Genomic DNA, 22,560 nt, shown 5'->3' with positions numbered 1-22,560 from the left:
TACAAATCCCAGATTTGGCTCCTCTCAGCTGTGTGACCTTGAGCAAGTCATTTTCCCTCTCTGCGCCTCATACCCATGAGGATTAAACGTGTATATATATATATAAAGAGAGTGCGAAGAGGGAAGAGCACAGAGTAGATGCTCAGTGAGTCGCCAGCATCACGTCATCACGGTCATCACTGTCATCGCCTCCCTGAGGCCCTCTTCCAATGAGAGAGGATCCAGGTGTGACCCGCTTCCTCTCCCCTGGTTCGGACCCCATCCTCCCATCGCCTGTCATCTGTTGCTGGTGGAATTCAAGCTGCTTGCTTCCACTCGAACCCTGAGATTCTGCGATTCCCAAGCTGGTGCCAGTCCATATTCCTGGTGTTGTGTGAATGCCCCAGCCACATGTGCCAGCACCTCCACCCCCCACTCCAGTCCAGAAAGCAGCACAACACACACGTTTCTCTCTCCCCACTGATATATTTGATAATTGTCCAGAACCAGAGATGGCATCAGCCAGGGTGGGGGGCGCTGAGGGGAGTAAAAAAGAGCCCAGGGTCGGGGCTGGGAAGCAGAGGGAGGAGAGGGAGAGGAACAGAGACACAGAGAAGAGGCGGGTGGGGGTGGGGGTGGGAGGGATTGGGGGGGGGGGAGAAGCCAGCAGGGGGTGGGGACCGAGGAAGGGGGCCAGAGATACTTTGAGGGGGTGGGGCCAAGGTGGGGACCAAGGGGAGAGAGGGCCCCTCCCCAGAGAATACAAAATTGGGGGGACTGGAGGGGGCTCTCCTGGGCTTCGGGGGCAGGGAGGAGATGGGTGAGGTGGTGGGTTGAGGTCAGTAGTAGGTTTCCTTCTCCACCCAACCTGGAGAGGAGAGAAACAGACATGGAGAGAGACGGGCATGGGAAGAAGCACCAAGACAGAGAGAGACACACACAGGAAAGAACCAGGAGAGGGCACACGTGGACGGACAGAGAGGAGGCCCGGAGAGGCAGGGGGAGGAATGGGTTGGACAGGGGAGGGAGAGACGTGGACATGGAAGGGAGGTGGGGAGACAGAGCGAGGTTAGCTCCAGGCCAGCTGCCGGGGTGCCCCGCCCCCGCGGCGCCGGCCTGGTCCCCCGGCCACCCCTCTGCCCCGCCCTCATGCCTCCGTAGCTCCTCACCCCCGGGGTTCCTGCGCAGGATGAGTTTGCGAATTTCGTCATAGACGAAGATGAGGAAGCTGTACGGGAAGGCACAGAACCACCAGCTGGGCCTGCGGAGACGGGGCAACAGGAGGCGTCAGTGTGGGGCCAAGATGGGGCAGTGGGCAGTGTCCCAGAGGACGGGAGGGGCCACCTGAGGGGGGCTCTCCCTCGGTCCCTCCCGCCCACAGGAAGGGGTGCCTTGGCCATGGCCGTGGGCCGGGCTCTTCTGAGCACCCACAGTGAGGACACCCACTGTGGAGGGGGTGGCGTGGTGGCCTCAGAACAGTGGGGCAGTGGGGACCAGGGAAGGGGGTTCCGGAGACACCAAGAGCGGGGCCTGTGAGGTGACCCCTCGGGAGAGTCCGCAGGGTCCTGGGCGGCGGGTGGCCCTGGGAGCGGTGTGGGCACTCACTTGAGAGGGTACATGCGAAGGGCTACGTCCATGCCGGGGCAGTAGGACAGGAAGGCGGCGAGGGCCGTCTCCTCAAACAAGCCGAAGATCAGAATCTTGTTCCTGTGGGCACAGGCAGGGCTGGACCCAGCAGCCTAACCCACCCACAGACAGGCGCACCCAGGGCAGACAGAGAGGCCGGCACAGACACAGGAACAGAGAGACAGGCGCAGACACAGGGAGATGGGGAGGCCGGCACAGACACAGGGACAGAGAGGCAGGCACAGACACAGGGAGATGGGGAGGCAGAGGGGGGCCAGGCAGGTGGCCACCATGGAAGATAAAGACAAGAAGGCAGAAACCGAGAAGACACGCAGGCAGGCAGGTGCGTGAAAAGGTAAAGCAGATCTGGAGAGGGACCCAGGGACCCCCCCCCCCCACCACCACACACACACCAGAGATGGAGAGAGACAGAGAGAGAGAGAGAGAGAGACAGAGACAGAGACAGAGACAGAGACAGAGACAGAGAGAGAAGAGAGAAAAATCCAAGACAGCAAGACAGATGAGTCACCAGAGACAAAACCAGCCGAGAGGCAAGAGACAGAGAAGCGGAGGGCGGGGAGGCGGCCGGCGGGCGCTCACTTCATGCCCTGCTGGAAGACCGAGTTCCGGCGGGTCTTGCAGATGATCAGGTCGGCCCACTGCACGACCACGATGCTCACAAAGAAGGCGGTGTGGCACGTGAACTCCACCACTTTCCTCTGCTCATACGTCTGCGAGACGGCGGGCAGGACGGCAGTCAGTGTGGCTGCGGCCCGGCCCCCGGCTCCCTGTCTGCACCCGGGCAAAGCAGGGACTCCCCCATGGGGTCCTCTGATGGGGTTCCCCGATGAGGTCCCCTGGGGCCTCAGAAATGTCTCCCCTCTTAGGCTCATACCCCGTGGGACGGCAGGGAGGTACTGGGAAGAGGTTAATGGGGACCTCTGTCTTCAGTTGGGGACCAGGGACTCCTGAGGGAACAGACACCAGTGACCTCTGAAGGGACAGACAGCGTCGGGAAGAAAGCAGCGAAGGTGTCTCGCCTGGCAGGGCAGAGTGCGTGGCCCGTAGACACCAGGCCCTGGCAGGCTGGCCTAGAGCGCCGGAGGCCCTACCCTGCATGTCCAGCCAAGGTCTTGATCTGGACCGGGGGGCAGAAGGGCCATCGTGGGGAGCACGACAGGGTCAGGAGGCGCTGGCTGGGAGCCCGGGCCATGCCGTGGGGCCAGCCCCACTCACCCACTGCTGCCCGTAACTGTCCTCGAGGTCGTTGACGGTGCGGTCATCCCAGTTCAACCGGATGCCCACCAGGTTGCCAGGCAAGAAGCCGTTTTCCGCCAGGATCACAAAGTAGGAGAAGAAGCCTCCGAGAGCCTGGATCATGCCTGCGAGGAGGGGAGAGGGGAGGTGAGGAGGGGCTCAGGTGGGGCGGACAGCCGGCCCACGGCACCTTGGGGCCTCTGAGACCCCGCCTGGCGGAGGGTGGGCCCCCTCAGTCCTCTTGCTAAACCTCATCTGGGGCTGGGCTCTCTGAGGCCTGAGATGGGTCATCGGGGACAGAGGCCCCCTCCCACCTTGCGAGGCCATCTGACACAGGACATTCCCGAGGACCCCTGGGCTTGAGTCTTAACCACGTGCAGGCATGCCCTCCCCGGCTTCTGATCACCCCGAGGAGGCCTCTGCTTCCTGGGACATCCCGGTGACGGGAGCTCAGCGCCTCAGAACACACCCCGTCCAGCAGCAGGTCAAGGAGGAGGCAGAGAGAAATCCAAAGACATTCCCTCCTGCCCTCGGAGAGCTCACAGGCTGGTCTCATCCTTCTCATCACAGAGGTCGGAGGTGGGGCAGCCTGGGCCAATCCCGTTCTGCTACTCAGTGTCCCATGTGCCCCCCAGTGCGCCCCCCTCCAGGCCTGTCCCCCACCGCGGTGACCACCCCTCCGTGAGCCGCCTCTTCCAGACCCGCAGCTCCAAGTCCTACTTGTGCTCCACTCAGCCGGCACCAGGTTCCTGGGTGCCCTCAGTGGGCCAGGCACGGCTCTGGGTCCCGGGCCGACAGCCGAGGTGGAGGCAGGGTCCCCGGGTCCTCACCGATCTGCCCGTAGGCCATGCTGATGAGCCGCTCATTCACCAGCTTGTCCGTGCGCGGGTTACGGGGCTGCCTCTTCATGATGTCGCTCTCCGCGGCCTCGTATGCCAACGAGATGGCAGGCACCTGGGCGGGAGGGGCCGGGTGAGCCGGGGAGGGAGGGACCCCGGCTGCCCCCCGGCCCCGGGTGTGGCTGCGGGCTCACCATGTCCGTGCCCAGGTCGATGCAGAGGATGGTGATGGTGCCCAGAGGCAGCGGGATGTTGGCCATGATGAACAGCAGGAAGGGCGTGATCTCGGGGATGTTGCTGGTCAGCGTGTAGGCGATGGACTTCTTCAGGTTGTCAAAGATCAGGCGGCCTGCGGCGGGGATGGGTCCAGACCTCAGGTGCTCACGCCCTCGCACCCTGTTCCCTCCGCCCCTTCCCCGCCCAATTCACGGGTCCTCTCTAACCCATCTCCTCACCCGCCCGCGGTCCACACCAACGCCCAACCACGTCACCCCTGGCCAAACCGATCTTGAAATGCTACCGCTCTGGAAGGCTGTTTGGCATTCTCTATTAAAGTCACATCTCCCTTCCCCATGGACCCAGGAAACCTGCTTCTGGTGTATACCCGAGGGGAATCGGCGCTCATGTCCACCAAAAAGCAAGTGCGAATGCCCATCACAGCGTTAGTCACAACGGCAAAAACCAGAGCCGACCCCCGCGTCGGTCGACGGGGGCGTGGATGAACAAATCCGTACAGTGGACTGCCACTCGGCAGGAAAAGGGCCAAGCTGTGCCACACCCAGCTCCATGGGTAGAGCTCACAGAGGTTCCACTGAGTGAAAAAAGCCACACACAACGCTTTCACGTTGCATGATTCCATTTAGATGAGATCCGAAAGTGCCTTCTAGTGCCAGAAGTCAAGCTAGCGGTTATTTCCGGGAGCCGGGATCAAGACTGGAGGGGACCTGGTGAAACGCAGGGGGCTGGTGGTTGCACGGATGTGTACATGGTGAAAGTCACTGAGCTGCCCACCTTACTGTACATGTCATAATCCAACAGCCCTGGCTGGTTGGCTCTGTGGACAGAGCATCGGCCTCCCGGACCGAAGGGTCCCAGGCTCGATTCCAGTCAAAGTCACATGCGGGCTTGATCCCCAGTGTGAGGTGTGCAAGAGGCAGCCGATCAATGATTCCCTCTCATCATTGATATTTTTTTTATCTCTCTCTCTCCCTCTCCCTTCCTCTCTGAAATCAATTACATAACATCAGTCAGCTGCCTCTTGCACACCCTCTACTGGGGATGTGCCCGCAACCAAGGTACATGCCCTTGACCAGAATTAAACCTGGGACCTTTCAGGCAGCAGGCCGATGCTCTATCCACTGGGCCAAACTGGTTTCGGCTAAAATTATCTTTTTAAAAAATTCAATCAGTACAGTGTGTAGAAAGTACAAAGAAACTAAATATAACTCCAGCGAACCCCTCACTCCGCCATCTCTCATGTGCTGGGAGACAAGAGCAACAAGGTATGTTGTGAGGAAGGAACAGGAGCCCTTGCTGGTTTGGCTCAGTGGATAGAGCCTCGGCCTGTGGACCAAAGGGTCCCAGATTCAATTCCGGTCAAGGACTCAATGTGCTTCTCTCACATCGATGTTTCTGTGTTCCCCTATCTCATCCAGTCTCCCTAAAAATCAATGGAAAAATATCCTTGGGTGAGGATTAACAAACAAACAAAAAAACACACACAAAAAAACAAAAAAAAAACAAAAAAAAAGAAGAAGAAGGAGGAGGAGGAGGAGGAGGAGGAGGATGAGGAGAGGATGAGGAGGATAAGGGGGAGGAGGGAGGGAGAAGGAAGAGGAGGAGCAGGAGGAAAAGGAGGAAGAGGAAGAGGAGGAGGAGGAGGAAGGGACAGGAAAGCAGGCTGCAGGCAGGTATGGATGGTTTGATCACCTTCATGTAAAAAGAAGACGATTAGGTGTCCACACCTGCTATTCCCTTCCCCTCTAATGCGTGCACTGCTCTCCACAAACTAGTGGTATCTCATCCTAAGACATTTACGGATGAAACAATTACTAAAATGTGCTTGAACAGGATCCAGAGGGTGCAGTGGGGAGGGGAAACGAAACAAGATCTGCATGAGTCCTAACTGTCCAAGGTGGCTAACGGTGGCAGCGGGTCCACTATGCCCATTGCTCTGCTGTGCAGATACCAGGGACTCCCCCTCCTGGAAGCTAAACTCGGTTTCTGTCACTCCAGAGAGGCCTTGTCCACCCTCTCTGAGGAGGAAGGAACCCCATAGTATCTGTCATTGCACCCTACTTCCTCTCAGCATTGATCGCAATTCGCAGTTAGGCATTTGTTTGTTTGTGGCCTTAAAGCTGTCCTCCCACAGAGGGACCGTGTCTGCTGTGCTCACAGCGGCATCTCCAGCACCCTGCGTGATGCGTCAGGTAGGATCCTAGTAAATGTCTGGCAGGCGTGAGCACACGTGTCCACGCGTGTGTGCCTTGCACACGCACAGATGCTCACGGTTAGCCACGGTGTCCTCTGGGAGGCCGGAGACAAGGGAGAGGGCGTTTAGTTGGTCACTTTAGGCTCAGCTTTCCTGTTTGAGTTCTCTCAGGCACGTGATTTTTTACACGGGGGCGGGGCCTTCCAGGCGGGGAGGGAGGAGCTGGGAGACTGCTCCTGGGGGGGTGGGGCTTCTGGAAACTCCGGCTGCCTTCCTCACGCTCCTCTGCGTGTTCCACAATCACCACGAGCTGCTCTGAGGAGCAGAATAAAACTAAACGCGGACAAGCCCCGCCAGGCCTGTGCGGCTGCTGGCCAAGCCTCCTTCAGCCCCGAAAGGCTGCTGGTTTGCCGGCTGGACCCCGGGAGGGGGTGTGCAGGAGGCAGCCACTCGATGTAGCCCTCACACTGATGTTTCGCCCTGCCCCTCTCTCTCCCTTCCTCTCCTTTTAAAAATCAGTAAAAGTCATTTCTTAAAAATGAGAACAAGCCCATCGGAGGCTGTATCAGGACCCATCGGCAGGGGGGGCCCGGGCTGTGTGGCCTGGGCTCGCAGGGCCCGTCTCACACACTCAGCTTCCTCTGCCCGCAGCTCCCGTCCTGGCACCCCCGCCGTCAAAGTGCCCACGAGGTCCTGGGAGGGCTGCCTGGACCCTGACCCCGGCTCGGGGAGGGCCTCCTGCGGGACCCTCTGCTCCGGGGGTTGCACTTATGAGGGTTTGAAAATGCTCTGAGTCTTCTCACAGCCCGGGCCTGCGCTGGGCCACGCCGGCCCCAAGGGCGTCCTCTGGGTCCTGCCCCCAGGAAGCCCCACCCCGGGGGAGGAGGACTGAGAGGACCAGGTCGGGCTCCTCGGACACCGTGGGTCCCGGGGTCTCCTGGCCATGCCCCCACGGCAGCACCGGCCTCGGCCCCGCCCCCGCCCCCCGCCTCAGGCAGGGACCGTGTCCAGGGCCGCCGGCCACTCACCCTCCTCCACGCCCGTGACGATGGAGGCGACCACTCACCCTCCTCCACGCCCGTGACGATGGAGGCGAAGTTGTCGTCCAGCAGGATCATGTCGGCCGCCTGCTTGGACACGTCCGAGCCCGCGATGCCCATGGCCACCCCGATGTCCGCCTTCTTCAGCGCCGGCGAGTCGTTCACGCCGTCCCCGGTCACGGCCACGATGGCGCCCTGCAGGAGAGAGGGTGAGGGGCCGCCCTCTGCCCCCCGTCTGGCCTGCCCTCCCCCAGGAGCCGGGCGCAGCCCACCTGCCGCTGGCAGCCCTCCACGATGATGAGCTTCTGCTGGGGGGACGTGCGGGCGAAGACGATCTCGGTGTGGTTCTGCAGGATCTCGTCGATCTGCTCCGAGGTGAAGTCCTTGAGGTCGGTGCCGTGGATCACACAGGCCTTGGCGTCCCTGCGGAGAGCCGGGAGGTCAGGGCGTGGGGGAGCGGCCGCCGGGCAGGGAGCCGGGCCTTGGGCAGGAGGGGCAGAGGACCAGGGGCTGAGGCTGAGGCTCCGGGTGTGTGGAGCTGGGAGGTGAGACTGCCCCGGCCTGCGGGTCCTCACGTGGAGGAGGAGCAGGGCCGGGCGCCGAGGCCACGGAGGGGGCCCGGCGGGAGGGCGGACGTGCTCACCGGGGGTTGACCTGGCTGACGGGGATGTTGAGCCGGGCGGCGATGTCCTCCACCGTCTCGTTGCCCTCGGAGATGATGCCCACACCCTTGGCGATGGCCTTAGCCGTGATGGGGTGGTCGCCTGTGACCATGATGACCTGTGGGCATCGTTTGGGGGTGGTCCAGCCTCCGCAGCGGCCCCGGGGGAGCCGGCCCCGCTCCCCCTCCCCCCAGGCCCCCGACCACACCTTGATGCCTGCGCTGCGGCACTTGCCCACCGCGTCCGGGACGGCCGCCCGGGGCGGGTCGATCATGGACATGAGGCCCACGAAGCAGAGGTTGTCCGTGGTGAAGTTCACGTCGTCGCAGTCGAAGGCAAAGCCCTTGGGGAACTGCTCCTCGGGCAGGTAGTAATGGCAGAAGCCTGGTGGCAGGGGCGGTGCCGGTGTGAGGCTCCACCCCGGGCCTCCGGCCTCGGCCCCTCAGCTCCTGGCCCCCCGTCCCAGCAGTCATCCCCCCGTGGGCCAGACAGTCTGACAACAGTCATTTCCTAAGCCGCCATCCCCTCTCACTCACTCACTCATCCATTCATCCATTCATTCATTCCTGGTGCATTCTGGGAGGCCCTGTTCTAGCCAGCTGGGGCAGTGTCACCCCTGGCCTCACCTGGAGAAGACCGCCCCCCTCAGTCCCTCAGCCCCTCAGCCCCGCCCGCGGCGCGCACCCAGCACGCGCTCGCCCAGGCCCCCGAGCTCCAGGTAGGCGTTCTGGAAGGCTTCCTTCATCTCCTCGTCCAGGGGCTGCTCCTTGCCCTGCAGCAGGATGGTGGCGCAGCGGTCCAGGATGCGCTCGGGCGCGCCCTTCATCACCAGCAGGTACCGGTTGTCGTTGGGGTCCTCGGTCTCGTGGATGGAGAGCTGGGGACAAAGGAGGGGGGGGTGTGTGCCCGAGCCTCACAGGGACCTGGAGCTGCCCACACGGGCAGGGAGAGGACCCCGGCCCCACCAGAGCCGGGGCGCCAGGAGCGGCGGCTCCCCCAGAGGCGCTAGCGAAGCCGCCAGCGGAGATCGTCTGTTCCTCACGCCCTTGCTGAGCTCCGCTCTCCCCGCCAGCTTCTGTCTGCACCGCAGGTGTCTCTGCCCCCGAGTTCCTCACAGAGACGCTCCTGTCCACAGGACGCGTGCCTCTCCCTGCCCTCGGCCGCCCCGACTCCTCCTTATCCCACCTCTGGCCGGCTCGCCTGTGAAACACCCAGATTCTGACCTCCAGGCCACCCCACCTCTCCCGTGGAGCATCGCAGCAGCCTCCACCCTGAACCCCACAGCCGTCCCGGCCCCAGAGCATGGCTCCTACCGCGGACAAGTCCTTCAACCCTGTGAGTTCATGGGAAGTGGTGCAGCCACTTTGGGAAAGTCTGGCAGCTCCCCAAAATGTAGAGTTCCCACGTGGCCCAGCCACCGCTAGGTGTACCCCCAAGAGACTTGCAAACTGCTCCCCTCCAGAGACGTGCACCGTGAATGTTCGCACAGCGTTATTCACAGTAGCCGGAGGAACAAGCCAATGTGGCCTGTCCACGGAATGGACCTCTGGCCCATGCTCCAGCATGGACAAAGCTTGGAAACGTTATGCTGAGTGAGGCCGTGTATTGTAGGATCCCATTTATGTGAAAAGTCCAGAACAGGCAAATCCAGAGACAGGAAGTAGATTAGGGGAGAGGGTGGAGGTTGAGGGCAACAACCTCCTTCTGAGGAAAGTGGGGTGTCCTGAGGTGATAAAATGTACTGGAATTGACTGTGTAGATGACAGCACACACCCGTGGAAATGCTAACTGTATTGAGTTACACACTTTAAGTGGGTGAGCTGTGGCCTGTGAATGTTCTCTCTCTAAAGCTGTTTAAGAATGTGAGTCAAGCCCGGCTGACATGGCTCGGTGGTTCAAGCATCGGACTGTGCACCAAAAGGTCGAGGGTTTGATTTCCGGTCAAGGGCAGGTACCAGGGTTGCAGGTTCTATTCCTGCCTCGGTTGGGGCTTGTGTGAGAGGCAACCAATTGATGTGGCTATCTCACATCAATGTTTCTCTCTCTCTTTCTTCCCTTTTCTCTCTTCTGTTCTCTTTAAAAATCAACGGGAGCCCTAACCGTTTTGGCTCAGTGGATAGAGCGTCGGCTTGCGAACTGAAGGGTCCCAGGTTCGATTCCAGTCAAGGGCATGTACCTTGGTTGAGGGCACATCCCCAGTAGTGGATGTGCAGGAGGCATCTGATTGATGTTTCTAACTCTCTATCCCTCTCCCTTCCTCTCTGTAAAAAATCAATAAAATATATCTTTTTATAAAAATATATTTATTGATTTTTTACAGAGAGGAAGGAAGAGGGATAGAGAGCTAGAAACATCAATGACAGAGAAACATGGACCAGCTGCCTCCTGCACACCCCCTACTGGGGATGTGCCCGCAACCAAGGTACATGCCCTTGACTGGAATCAAACCTGGGACCTTTCAGTCTGCAGACTGACGCTCTATCCATTGAGCCAAACCAGTTTCGGCAATAAAGTATATCTTAAAAAAAAAAAAAAAAAAAAAGCTGAAACTGGCTTGGCTCAGTGGATAGAGCATCGGCCTGCGGACTCGAGGGTCCCGGTTTCGATTCCCGTCAAGGGCATGTCAAGGGCACATCCCCGGTAGTGGGTGTGCAAGAGGCGGCTGATCGATGTTTCTCTCTCATCGATGTTTCTGACTTTCTATCCCTCTCCCTTCCTCTCTGTAAAAAATCAATAAAAATATATTTTAAAAAAAAAGTTTTTTCTCTAAAAAAATAAAAATAAAAATCAACGGGAAAAAGGAAAACAATATCCTTCAGTGAGGATTAACAAACAAACAAAAATTAAAGAACTAAGCTAGGCCCCATCTCTCCCCTGTCAGGACCTCCCGTGGCTCATGTCCCCAGCAGAGTCACACCTAAATCCTCTCCAGGCCCAGAGGCCAGACAGGACCTGGCCCAGCACCCACTGCCCTCAGCTCCCCCACACTCCCTCCCGGGCTTACTGCTCTGCCACACTGGCTACTGGGCTCTCACTGAAACACCTCAACACGCTCCTGCCTCAGGGCCCTTGCATGTGCTGTGCCCACCGCCTGGGACACTTCCCCGGCTCCCACCCTCAGCACGATGACCGGCAGGAATATTCCCCACTTCCTTGCGCCTTTGTCACTGTCTGTTCTCTAGCACCAGAGAGCAAGCTCCACCAGGGCAACTCACGGCGGTATGTACCCCCCCAGGACGGAAAACAAGTGTGTGACACGCGGTGACTCCTCACAAAAAAAAAAAAAAAAAGTGAATGAATGGAAGTGACCCCCGGCTGGTTCCCACGCTCTGCTGTGGGAAGATCTTCCCTCCTCCGCTCCCTGCTCCGGCAGAGACCTCGCTCTCACCCGGCTCTGTCCCTCTCCCCGCCAGGCAGATACTGTCCTTCCCATTGTACAGACGGGGAAACCAAGGCTCCACGGAGACTGGTGACCCGCCCAAAGTGTAAGGTGACCAGACCTCCCACTTTTTGCGGGACAGTCCCGATTTTTATTTTTTTATTTTTATTTATTTATTTAAAATATATTTTATTGATTTTTTTTACAGAGAGGAAGAGAGAGAAATAGAGAGTTAGAAACATCGATGAGAGAGAATCATCGATCAGCTGCCTCTTGCACACCCCCCACTGGGGATGTGCCCACAACCAAGGTACATGCCCTTGACCTGAATCGAACCTGGGACCTTTCAGGCCGCAGGCCGATGCTCTATCCACTGAGCCAAACCGGTTTCGGCAACAGTACCAATTTTTAACCATTTGTCCCGCGTCCCTCGGCCGTTTTTTAAAAAAGTCCCGATTTAAAAAAAAATCAGGACTTTTTAAAAAAAACGCCGAGGGACGCGGGACAAATGGTTAAAAATCGGGACGTCTGGTCACCTTACAAAGTGGGAGGGCAGCAGGGCCGCGCTCGAAGGCGTCAGGGAGGAAGAAAGGGAGGCCCGGGGGGCCGGTACCTGGTACTTGTTGGTGGAGTTGAAGGGGATCTCGGCCACTTTCTTGTTCCGTTCCCGCATCAGCTTCACGGAGCCGGAGGACAGCTCGATGCACTTGAGCAGGGCGGACTCGGAGGCATCGCCGGCCACGTCCCTCTGCGGAGAGAGGGCTGTCAGGGCAGAGCTGCCGGGGCGGGGTGGGCAGGGCAAGGCCAAGGCCGGGCGGGCAGCGGACCCACCTTGAGCACAGGGATGTTGTCCTGGCCGCCCTTGAACACGGCCCTGTTGCAGAGCCCGGCGATGTGGGACAGGGCCACCCAGGTGTGTGAGCTCTTGTCGAACGAGGTCCCTGGAGGAGGCAAGTGTCACTGCCACCGCCGCAGGGGACATCAGGGGCCCGCCCCCCCCCCCCCCCCCCGCCCGCCTGGGACCCGCCCTCACCTGACTGGTCCTCGGTGGTGTCGGCCTCGTGGATCTGGTTGTCGAACCACATGTGGGCAACGGTCATGCGGTTCTGGGTGAGGGTCCCCGTCTTGTCTGAGCAGATGGTGGACGTGGAGCCCAGGGTCTCCACCGCCTCCAGGTTCTTCACAAGGCAGTTCTTGCGCGCCATGCGCTTGGCGGTCAGGGTCAGACACACCTGCGGGCGCACAGGGACAGGCAAGGTGCAGGTGGAGGTGGACGCGGGAGGGGCCAACAACAGGAGTGCCAGCCACCCAGCGGCCTTGCCCGGAGAGGAAGGCATCACCCAGCAATTCCACCCCAAGCCACAAACCCACAGAAAAAGGGGTCTCAGAAGACATGTCTCAGCAGCAGCACTTACAATAGTTTCCAAATGAAAACAATGCAAATGCCCACTAGCAGCAGACGGGACAAATAAATTGTGGAATAAAGATGGAATACTATACAGCAATGAAAAAGAGCAAGCTACTGTTGCAGCCAACTGGATGGATAGTTAAAAACTATCATGCTCAGCCTTAGCCTTTATGCTCAGTGGATGGAGTGTCAGCCTGCAGACTGAAGGGCCCTGGATTCGATTCTGGTCAAGGGCATATGCCCAGGTTGCAGGCTTGATCCCCAGTAGGGGGTATGTAGGAGGCAGCTGACCCATGATCCTCTCCCATTAATGTCTCTCTCTCTCTCCCTCTCTGAAATCAATAAAAATATATTTTAAAAAACACAAGGAAAAAAAACAAAAAAAAAAATAAAAAAAAGAAGAAAATTAAAAACACACACACACACACACCAGGATATTCGGCAAAAATATAAAATATAAAAAGAACAAGAACCAAGAATTGACACTGAATTATTCCAATTGATCTGAAGCAGGAAAGCTATGCTCCAGCAGTGCTGTGTAGGGGTTACCCTGGGATGGGCGCAGGGGCTGGGTGAGGTCTCCAGGGGATTCTGGGGAACCTGAGCTGGTGCAGCTGACGTGATGTTTCATTTGCCCAGACGCTCAGGCTGTGCATTCTCATGTGCAGCCCTGGGTGGGTACATTAGATGTCTATGAAAAGCCTCTGACCACGAGTGGCTTCAAATATGGTAAAGGGGAAACTCTGCCTGCTAACACATTAACTGAGAGGATCGGGGGGCAGACTAGTCTTCCTGGGACCGTCCCGTGTCCGGCGTGAAAACTCCTAACACCTGCATCGCGCCCACACCTGCGGGAGGGGCCGAGAGCGGACTTCCGTACGGGGCTGGCGGCTGGGCAGAGGAAAGGGGACTGTTACCTTATTTTTAAACTACTTTCATGTCTTTTTTATTTTTTAATATGTTTTTTATTGATTTCAGAGAAGGAGAAGAGAGGGAGAGAAACAGAATCATCAATGATGAGAGAGAGGATCATTGATTGGCTGCCTCCTGCACGCCCCCTACTGGGGATGGAGCCTGAAACCCGGGCATGTGCCCTTGATTGGAATCAAACCCGGGACCTTTCCGTCTGTAGGCCGACGCTCTATCCACTGAGCCAAACCAGCTAGGGCTTTAATGTCTTTTTAAGATTTCTACCACTATCACTATGATGTACTTCTTAAATTTGTGCGTTAACTTCAAAAAGGTAGAACTGTTAGTCCTTTATGCCTTGTAGTGTTTCTCAAGATTTTTGTTTGTTTGTTGTTTTGTTTGTTTTGTTAATCTGGTCCTAGGACCCTCCTCATTCAAGATCTAGGAGGCACAGCCCGAAATACTCAAATTGCCCTTATCCACACTCCAGCCCCTCCTCCCTCAGACCTGGGGTCTGAATCTCCCTCCCCGCCAGGAGTCAGGGGTTTGGGTCTTCAGAGCCCTCCTCCCTCAGACCCAGTAGTATGGGGCCCTCCTCCTTCAGACCCAGTAGTATGGGGTCCTCCTCCCTCAGACCCAGCAGTATGGGGTCCTCCTCCCGCAGACCCAGCACTATGAGGCCTTCCTCCCTCAGACCCAGTAGTATGGGGCCCTCCTCCTTCAGATCCAGTAATATGAGGCCCTCCTCCCTCAGACCCAGCAGTATGGGGCCCTCCTCCTTCAGACCCAGTAATATGAGGCCCTCCTCCCTCAGACACAGCAGTATGGGGCCCTCCTCCTTCAGACCCAGCAGTATGGGGCCCTCCTCCTTCAGACCCAGTAATATGAGGCCCTCCTCCCTCAGACCCAGCAGTATGGGGCCCTCCTCCTTCAGACCCAGCAGTATGGGGCCCTCCTCCTTCAGACCCAGTAATATGAGGCCCTCCTCCCTCAGACCCAGCAGTATGGGGCCCTCCTCCTTCAGACCCAGTAATATGAGGCCCTCCTCCCTCAGACCCAGCAGTATGGGGCCCTCCTCCTTCAGACCCAGCAGTATGGGGTCCTCCTCCCGCAGACCCAGCAGTATGGGGTCCTCCTCCTTCAGACCCAGTAGTATGGGGTCCTCCTCCTGCAGACTCAGGAGCCTGGATCCCCAGCCCGCCCTCCCCCGAGCCCACGGTTAAGTCCAGGCCTTACAGTGACGGTGGCCAGCAGGCCCTCTGGGACATTGGCCACGATGATGCCGATGAGGAAGATGACGGCCTCCAGCCAGGTGTAGCCCAGGATGAGGGAGAGGACGAAGAAGGAGACGCCCAGGAAGACGGCCACGCCAGTGATGAGCTGGATGAAGTGCTCGATCTCGATGGCGATGGGCGTCTTGCCCACCTCCAGCCCGGAAGCCAGGGTGGCGATGCGGCCCATGACAGTGCGGTCCCCGGTGGCCACCACCACGCCCCGAGCCGTGCCTGTGGGGCCAGAGGGGGTTAGGCTGAGGGGTGGGGAGGGGCTCCGTGAGGTTCAGAGGGACCCGAGCCCGTCTGGACCAGCCTGCCCCAGCCTGGTTCCCCCACCGCCCCCAGCACACCTTCCACACAGTTGGTGGAGAAGAAGGTGATGTTCCGAGTCTCCAAGGGGTTGTCGTGGGTGCAGTCGGGAGAGCGGGTCTGGGGTTCTGATTCGCCGGTCAGGGAGGAGTTGTCCACCTGGGGGTGGGTGCGGAGTGGAGAGGGCTTAGCCCGGGGCCTGGTTCAGGGGCTATTTGTCCACAGGAGACTGAGGGGAGGAGGAGGAGGGGCCTGGACCCCTGGGTCTGAGGGAGGAGGGACTGGGGGCCTGGACTCTTGGGTCTGAGGGAGGAGGGACTGGGGGCCTGGACCCCTGGGTCTGAGGGAGGAGGGCTGGGGGCCTGGACCCTGGGTCTGAGGGAGGAGGTCTGAGGACCTGGACCCATGGGGGCTGGGGCCTGGACTACTGATCTGAGGGAGGAGGGGCTAGGGTCTGGACTCCTGGGTGTGAGGGAGGAGGGACTGGGGGCCTGGACCCTGGGTCTGAGGGAGGAGGGACTGGGGGCCTGGACCCTGGGTCTGAGGGAGGAGGACTGGGGGCAAGGACCCATGGGGGCTGGGGCCTGGACTACTGATCTGAGGGAGGAGGGGCTGGGGCATGGACTCCTGGGTGTGAGGGAGGAGGACTGGGGGCAAGGACTCCTGGGTCTGAGGGAGGAGGGACTGGGGGCCTGGACCCTGGGTCTGAGGGAGGAGGTCTGAGGACCTGGACCCATGGGGGCTGGGGCCTGGACTACTGATCTGAGGGAGGAGGGGCTGGGGCATGGACTCCTGGGTCTGGGGAGGAGGGGCTGGGGCATGGACTCTGGCCACTCCAGGAAGGGCAGAGCGGGGCCCAGGCCCGGGCCCACCTTGCAGCCGTGGGCTGAGATGATCCGCAGGTCTGCTGGGACTCGGTCTCCACCCTTGATCTCCACCAGGTCCCCGACCACCACCTCCTCAGCATTCACCTGCATCTTCTCACCTTCCCGGATCACGAGGGCTTGCTGGGGTGGATGGACAGGAGTCACCTCCCGAACTCTCTCCCCCTGCGGCCTCTGGGCACAGCGCCCCCCGTCCCCGCCCCCTTCGGCCTCTCCCGGCCCGCACCTGGGGGACCATGTTCTTGAAGGACTCCATGATCTTGGAGCTCTTGGCCTCCTGGTAGTAGGAGAAGCAGCCGGTGATGATGACCACGGCCGCCAGCACGATGCCCAGGTACAGCTGCGGGGAGACGCGGGGTCAGCTGCTGAGCCCCCCCCCCCCCCCGCCCCGAGTGTGTGGAATCCCGGAAGGGAGCTGAGGGTCATGGGGGTTTGTCATTGAGTGTCTGACCCGGGGCTGTGTCCATGTGAAGGTCTGTGTGTCTGAGTCTCTCTTGTCTGTGAGTCTGTCTGCCTGCCTATCATGTGTGAGTCCCTCTTTTTTTAAAAAAAATATATTTTATAGATTTTTTTTACAGAGAGGGAGAGGGATAGAGAGAAACATCGATGAGAGAGAAACATTGATCAGCTGCCTCTAGCACACCCCCTACTGGGGATGTGCCTGAAACCAAGGTACATGCCCTTGATCGGAATCGAACCCGGGACCTTTCAGTCTGCAGGCCAACACTCTTTCCACTGAGCCAAACCGGTTAGGACAAGTCCCTCTTTCTGAGCATGAGTGTGTTTGGGTGTCTGGGTCTGTCCATCTCTCTGTTTTGTACATCTATCTGTCTGTATTAGAGAATCTGGGGGAGAGGGGGTGCTATTGTCTGTCCATGTGTCTGTTTAGGTCAGTGTGTATGTCTGACTGTCTGCATGTCTGGCTTTAAATTTTTGGGACTGTTTGTGTTTGAGTCTCTGTGTGTGAATCTTTGTCTCTGTTTGTCTCCCTTCCTGTTTGGGTTTTATTTCTGTGTGTGTTTGTGCTTGATCCTCATGTCTGTCTGCTTGCCACTCCGTGTGTTCGAGCTCCTGTGTCTGTCTTTCCATCAGCCTGTCTACGCCGGTGTGCCTGAACGAGGTGGCTGTGTGACGGTACCCAAGTGTGACTGCATTGACTCTGCACATGTGTATGTGTGCATGTGTGAGCAGGCAAGAATCCACATGTAATCAGTGTGTGGGTCTGTGTTCATGGGCATGTCACGTATCCCCACGTGTCCCTGTGTTGGTAGCTGGGCCCTGACAGCCCGTAGTTGGGTTTGCCTGGGTCTCTACATGAGCACCCTCTCTCTTTGGGCTCTTTCAGGCCCCGGCCACCTGGGGTGCCTGCCTCTAGGCCACTGAGATCACAGTCTTGGGATGGAGCCGGCGCACAAGTCCTGCTGTGTGACCTGGGGTCAGCGACTGGGCTGTCTGAGCCTCAGTTTCCCTGTACCTTCTCCAGGTCTGTCGTGGAGGATTGTGAAGGGCAGAGGAGGACATGGAGGGAGTGGGCGTTGGAAAGGCTTCAGGGACGGAGAGCAGTGCGGGGTGGGGGCACTCACGTTGTCCCCGGAGGGGTCGTCCTCGGTGCCCGCCTGGATGCCGTAGGCCAGGAAGCAGAGGATGGCCCCGATCCACAGCAGGATGGAGAAGCCCCCGAAGAGCTGGCGGCAGAACTTGACCCACTCGGGGGTGGTGGGTGGCGGCGTGAGCGCGTTGGGCCCGTCCCGGGCCAGGATCTCCTGGGCTTTGCTGTGGGTCAGACCCTGGGGGGCACAGGACTCACACAGGACCTTCCCCAAGCAGCCCTGGCACCCCAGCACGCCACGAGCACCCCGGACCCGCCCGGCCGGCCCACACCCGGCTCGCGCACCTGCACGCAGTCCGTGTTGTACTTCCGGCAGACCTCCTCCACGGACATCTTGTGCTCGGTCTGAGGAGAGGGTGTGAGGGGGGCCGGTGAGTGTGGAGGCCCAGGGTCAGGCGTGGGGGGCCTGCCTGGGACCCGGTGGGGGCGGGGGCGCCGGGGCGGGGCTTACCATGGCCACCTCCTTCTTGAGGTCGTCCATGTCGCGGCGCTCCTTGGCGGCCTTGCTCTTCTTGGGCGAGCTCTTGTCATCTTTCTTGTCCTGCGAGGTGGCGACACGATAGCTGTCAGAGCCACCAGACTGCGGGCGAGAAGGGGTTGCGGGGGCACTGGCCCTCCCAGCCGCTCTCCCCCCGCCCCGTGTCTCTCGGTCCCAGTCTCTGGGTGGGTTTCCCTCTGGCCCCGGGTGTCTCTGGCCCCACGCGCTGCTGGGGGTCTGTCCCTGAGGGTCTCCATCGGGCGGTCTGTGCTCCTCTCTGCGTCTGCGCCCGTGTCTGCGGTCCCTCCCTTCTGTCTCTGTGTGTCTTTACTTCTGTGTGTCTCCTCTGTTTTTCTCCCCTTCCCCAGGCCTGCCCAGCCTTCCAAGTGTCTGTCTGTCTGTCTCTCTTGATTTGCCTGGGTCTCTGTGTATGCCTCTCTGTCTTGTTCTGTTTTGTCTCCCTCTGCCTCCTTCTATCACTGCATCTCTGCGGCTGTCTATCCCCGATCTCTCGCCCTCATCACTCAGCGCTGTCTGTCTCTCTGTCTGTCTGTCTCTGAGTCTCTCTGCATGTGTCTCTCTATGACTTTTTTGTTTCCCTCTGCTCTCCAGCTCTTTATGTCTCTGTCTCTCACACAATGTCTATCTCCATCTCTTGAACCATCTCCTTCTGCAGAGTCCAGCTGAGCCTGTCCCTCTGGGTTCCTTCTCCAGGCCCAGGAGTCCAGGCCCCCAGCCTCTCTAGGTATATTTCCTGTCCGCATCTTTCTGCATCCTTATCTCTGCCTCTCTCTGTCTCCATCTCTCAGTCCGCCTCCTCTCTGCGATGCTCGGTGTGTTTCTCCCAAACTGTCTCTCACTGTCTCACTCTGCAATCTTTCTCTCTGCGTCTGCCTGTCTCTGCACCTGTCTTGGCATCCCTGTCTCTCTGGTCCAGCTTTCAGGTATGTTGCTCTCTCTGTCTTCTCCTCCTGTCTCTGACCCTGGGCCTCACTCCCAACCCCATGGATGTTTCAGTCTCTGTCTCTCAGAGGACCCAGCAGACCTTGGGAGCCAGCCAGCCTGAGGGCTTTGATTGACAAGCTGTGGGTCCCAGCCTCTCTCCTGTGGACAGGCTGGACAGGGGGTGGACACAGTCAGGTCTCTGGAGGACAGAGTAGGCGCTGGCTGGGATATGGAGTGCACAAGGGCAAGAGACAGAAGCCCCAGGCCTGGCTGGACTGGATGCGGTGAGGGGGATCCAGGCTGGCAGCCTGGGCAGATGGGAAAGGCAGTGTCCTGGGAGGGTGGGGAGAGGCCGGGGCTGGTGGAGGGCTGCTGACAGATCCCATGGGCCCATTGCCAGGCCAGGATCCCAAGCTCAGCGAGGCTCAGCGATAATCTCCTCGTGACCTTGCAGAGGGCTGAGCTGCCTGCTGTCTGCCCCCAGACCTGAGGCTGAGCTTGGGGGGCTACTGGGAGGGGCTGCAGCCCAGAGCTTCTAGGACAGAACAGGGGTGGGAGGGAGGGTTGGCCTCGGGCCAGCCCTGCAGCAGCACTGCGCCTGACAGGACGCACAGAGGCTTGGGGACAGTAAGGACACTCATCCCCCCTGTCCCCAGAGGGGTCTCAGCCTCTGCAGAGAAGTAGATCCGTGGAGGGGGATGTGGAAACAGAAGTTCCTGGGGTCAGGGTAGAGATATGAGGGGAGGCAGGAGAGGAGAGATGGGGCCTGGCTAGAGACAGGAAGAAAGCCAGCTATGCACGCTGAAGCCTTAGGGGAGGCTGGGAGCTGATGCTTGAGTCCCTGTGAGGCCTAGGAGTGGGGCCTGGACCCTGGGTGTGAGGGAGGAGGGCTGGGGGCCTGGATCCTGGGTGTGAGGGAGGAAGGCTGGGGGCCTGGACACCTGGATCTGAGGGAGGAGGGGCTGGGGGCCTGGACACCTGGGTCTGAGGGAGGAGGGCTGGGGCCTGGACCCCTGGGTCTGAGGAAGGGGGTCTGGGGCCTGGACCCCTGAGTCTGAGGAAGGGGGTCTGGGGCCTGGACCCCTGGGTCTGAGGAAGGGGGGCGGGGGGCCTGGACCCCTGGGTCTGAGGGAGGAGAGGCTGGGGACCTGGACCCCTGGGTCTGAGGGAGGAGGGCTGGGGCCTGGATCCCTGGGTCTGAGGGAGGAGGGGCTGGGGCCTGGACCCCTGGGTCTGAGAGAAGAGGGGGCTGGGCGACCTTGGCTCTTGCTTGCCCTTGCTATAAGCAGACTCCCTTGGGGACGGGCTTCCATCTGCTGGAGGGGGAGCTGAGACTTTCCCAGTGGAAGCAGGAGCCCAGAGGGTGCACTGCAGGGCAGGAGCACCTTCAGGGGTGGGGGCATGCCTGCCTCGCTGCAGTCTGCTCTGCAGCTCTTTGCCATTTTCTGTGCTGTCCACCTCCTGACGCCCTCCGCTCACAGTCTAGGTACCTTGGCCAGCCCATCCCTCCCCCTCAGGGTGTCTGGGGCATCACCTTTGGGCATCTCTCCCTCCACCTCCCCTGCTGCCCTCCTCCTCTTCCCATCGCCCGGGCCAACTCAGGTTGTGTCTGGATAGCACATGTGTGTCCTTGGGTCACCTCTCTCAGCCTCCATTCCTCTCCGAGTCTCTCTGTGTCTTACTGTCTCTCTGCCCGTGTCTCTTCCTTTGTCTCTTTCTCCCTGTCTCTTCTGGAGTATCTCTTTGTCTCTGCATTTTTCTCCATCTTTCCATGTCTCTGTCTCTCTGTCTCTGCTTCCGTGTCTAAAGCACCTCACTCTTCTTGTCCCCACTTCTTTCCCTAAGTTCCCCCCACCCCTCCAGCTCCCCCTTCTGCCCCACCCCCCACCCCCCACAGTTCCTTCTCTGCGGCCTTTAGCCTCAGTCCTTCCATCTGCCAGGGCTTCCCCTCCCCGCATCCCACTTACCTGGAAGCATCACTGACCCCCACCCGCCTTCCTCTCCCTGCTCCTCTCCCCACCCATCTCTTCTCCCCGTCCCCCCTCACCCACCTCAATCCACAGATCTGAAGCCCCATCCCCCACCTGCATCCCTGGGCCCATGAGCGTTCATCCGCCATCTTCCTCCCCATCCCTCACATTCCCTTTCCCTTAGCCTCTCCCACCCAGACCCTCCCTCCCTCTGCATCCCACCCAGCCCAGCTCTCCTGCCTCTCCCTTCCCCCCTCCCCCACCCCTCCCCCACTGCGCCCCAGACACTCAGGGAGGAATCCAGGGCTGCTGGGGGTCAGGTGGTCAGCCAGGAAAGGAGGCGGCATCTGTGGGAGAGACTCGCAGACAGACAAGGACACACGGACACTGAGGCAAGGGCATAGGCAGGCATGCGGGATGGATACCCCCCTCCCTCCCCCCCACCCCACATTTGCAAACGTTTGCCTCCAGCCAGGCACTCAGTCTCCAGCCAGGGCTCTCCCGCTCCTCCCAGCCCAGTGTGTGCTCCCCCAGACAAGGGCTGGGCACCAGCGCAGTCCCAGGCCGCAGCGCACCGCACTGCAGAGACCCCCTCCCCCCGCAGGCCAGGAAGGAGAAAGAGAGGTCATGTGGTCCCCAACCCCCACCCCATACCCGGCCAGGGAAGCAGAGGGGCTCCGACGCCCCCAGACACAGACACCAGCTGGCAGACACACCCAGACACGGATGCAGACACGGGCACACGGGGTGCACAATCGCAGACGGACGGTGCTCCGGGGCCTGCGGGAGCCAGGAGCCCACACGCGGCACAAGCACACGCACCCAGAGCGGGCATGCACAGCACCGGGGAGGGTAGGGATGGGAGGCCGGTCCGCGCCCCGGGGACCCGCACACACAGACACAGACCCCGACCCAGGAGGCAAGCACCCCCCCCACACCCTCCCCCTCGGGGACGCAGGAAGCGCGGGCCGGGTCGGCGCGCCCCGGGGCCCGCGGGCACCAATGTCACCGGGCCCTCAGGCTGCACACACGCATCGCCCCGCTGCCCCCCGAGCACCTACCCCCATCTTGGCGGCTCCGGGGGTCGCGGGCCCGCAGGCGGGGAGGAGGGCGGGGAAGGGGCCTCGGGGTGGGCTCAGGCGCGGGCTCGGGCCGTCCGCGTCCGCCGGCCGTGCGCCCTACCGCACCGGGTCTGCGGCGCCGCCGCCTCCGCCGGCTCATATGCCCGCGCCCGCGGGGGGGACCGGCGCCGGCCAATCAGGGGCGCCGCCGCCCTGACGAGCGGCCCGCGGCCCCGCCCCCGGTACTGCAGCTGTCCTCCCGCCCCCAGCTCCCCCAGGGGAGAAGGTTGCGGGAGGGGGGATCCCGGAGATCCCCTGCAAGGAGAAAACCTAGAGACCCTCACAATGTGGGGGCGCCTCCGAGGAGGGGGCACTGTGGGAGGGAGAGCCCCGGAATTCCCCTCTTTGTGGGGTGTGCCGCGAGGGGGAGGGCTGTGCTGTGGGAGGTGGACACCTGGTGCGGGGAAAGCCCGGCAAGCCTCCGCAGCAAGGCTGGGGGC

The 22,560-nt window shown here is 60.4% G+C and overlaps 1 protein-coding gene across 3 annotated transcripts; it reads right to left on the bottom strand.

Annotated features, from left to right (window-relative positions):
* Positions 1 to 445: 445 nt before the first annotated feature.
* Positions 446 to 22,214, bottom strand: ATP1A3 (ATPase Na+/K+ transporting subunit alpha 3). 3 transcript variants are annotated; one of them, XM_084905261.1, is made up of 23 exons: positions 22,061 to 22,214; positions 18,058 to 18,147; positions 17,892 to 17,951; positions 17,581 to 17,784; positions 16,224 to 16,337; positions 15,986 to 16,120; positions 15,155 to 15,272; positions 14,767 to 15,035; positions 12,247 to 12,445; positions 12,045 to 12,154; positions 11,827 to 11,961; positions 8,519 to 8,711; positions 8,043 to 8,218; positions 7,816 to 7,952; positions 7,445 to 7,595; positions 7,199 to 7,367; positions 3,896 to 4,050; positions 3,693 to 3,816; positions 2,842 to 2,987; positions 2,206 to 2,336; positions 1,585 to 1,686; positions 1,149 to 1,240; positions 446 to 847 (listed from the first exon to the last, which is right to left on the bottom strand). In XM_084905261.1, the coding sequence occupies exons 1-23, from the start codon at positions 22,064 to 22,066 to the stop codon at positions 819 to 821; spliced, it is 3,045 nt and encodes a 1,014-aa protein (XP_084761387.1). In that variant the 5' UTR covers positions 22,067 to 22,214; the 3' UTR covers positions 446 to 818. The 3 variants fall into 3 exon arrangements, with proteins under 3 accessions (XP_084761387.1, XP_084761386.1, XP_084761388.1); XM_084905260.1 differs by having other exon boundaries at positions 18,058 to 18,186; positions 22,061 to 22,202; XM_084905262.1 differs by lacking the exons at positions 7,199 to 7,367; positions 7,445 to 7,595; positions 7,816 to 7,952; ... (11 more) ...; positions 18,058 to 18,147; positions 22,061 to 22,214 and adding an exon at positions 7,161 to 7,184.
* Between the last annotated feature and the right edge of the window lie 346 nt (positions 22,215 to 22,560).

Source organism: Pipistrellus hanaki, assembly GCF_964339955.1.
Source record: "Pipistrellus hanaki genome assembly, chromosome: 15".
Taxonomy (NCBI): Eukaryota; Metazoa; Chordata; class Mammalia; order Chiroptera; family Vespertilionidae; genus Pipistrellus; species Pipistrellus hanaki.
The sequence above is the reverse complement of the archived record's forward strand: the minus strand, read 5'-3'. Positions and strand labels throughout refer to the sequence as shown.

What these genes read in the sequence shown, in the direction of transcription:
- ATP1A3 (XM_084905260.1), bottom strand. An exon ending in GCCTGCTGGCCACCGTCACT is followed by an intron (nt 12,446 to 14,766) that starts GTAAGGCCTGGA and finishes GTGCGCCCGCAG; the next exon opens with GTGTGTCTGACCCTGACCGC. An exon ending in TCGACCTGGGCACGGACATG is followed by an intron (nt 3,817 to 3,895) that starts GTGAGCCCGCAG and finishes CCTCCCGCCCAG; the next exon opens with GTGCCTGCCATCTCGTTGGC.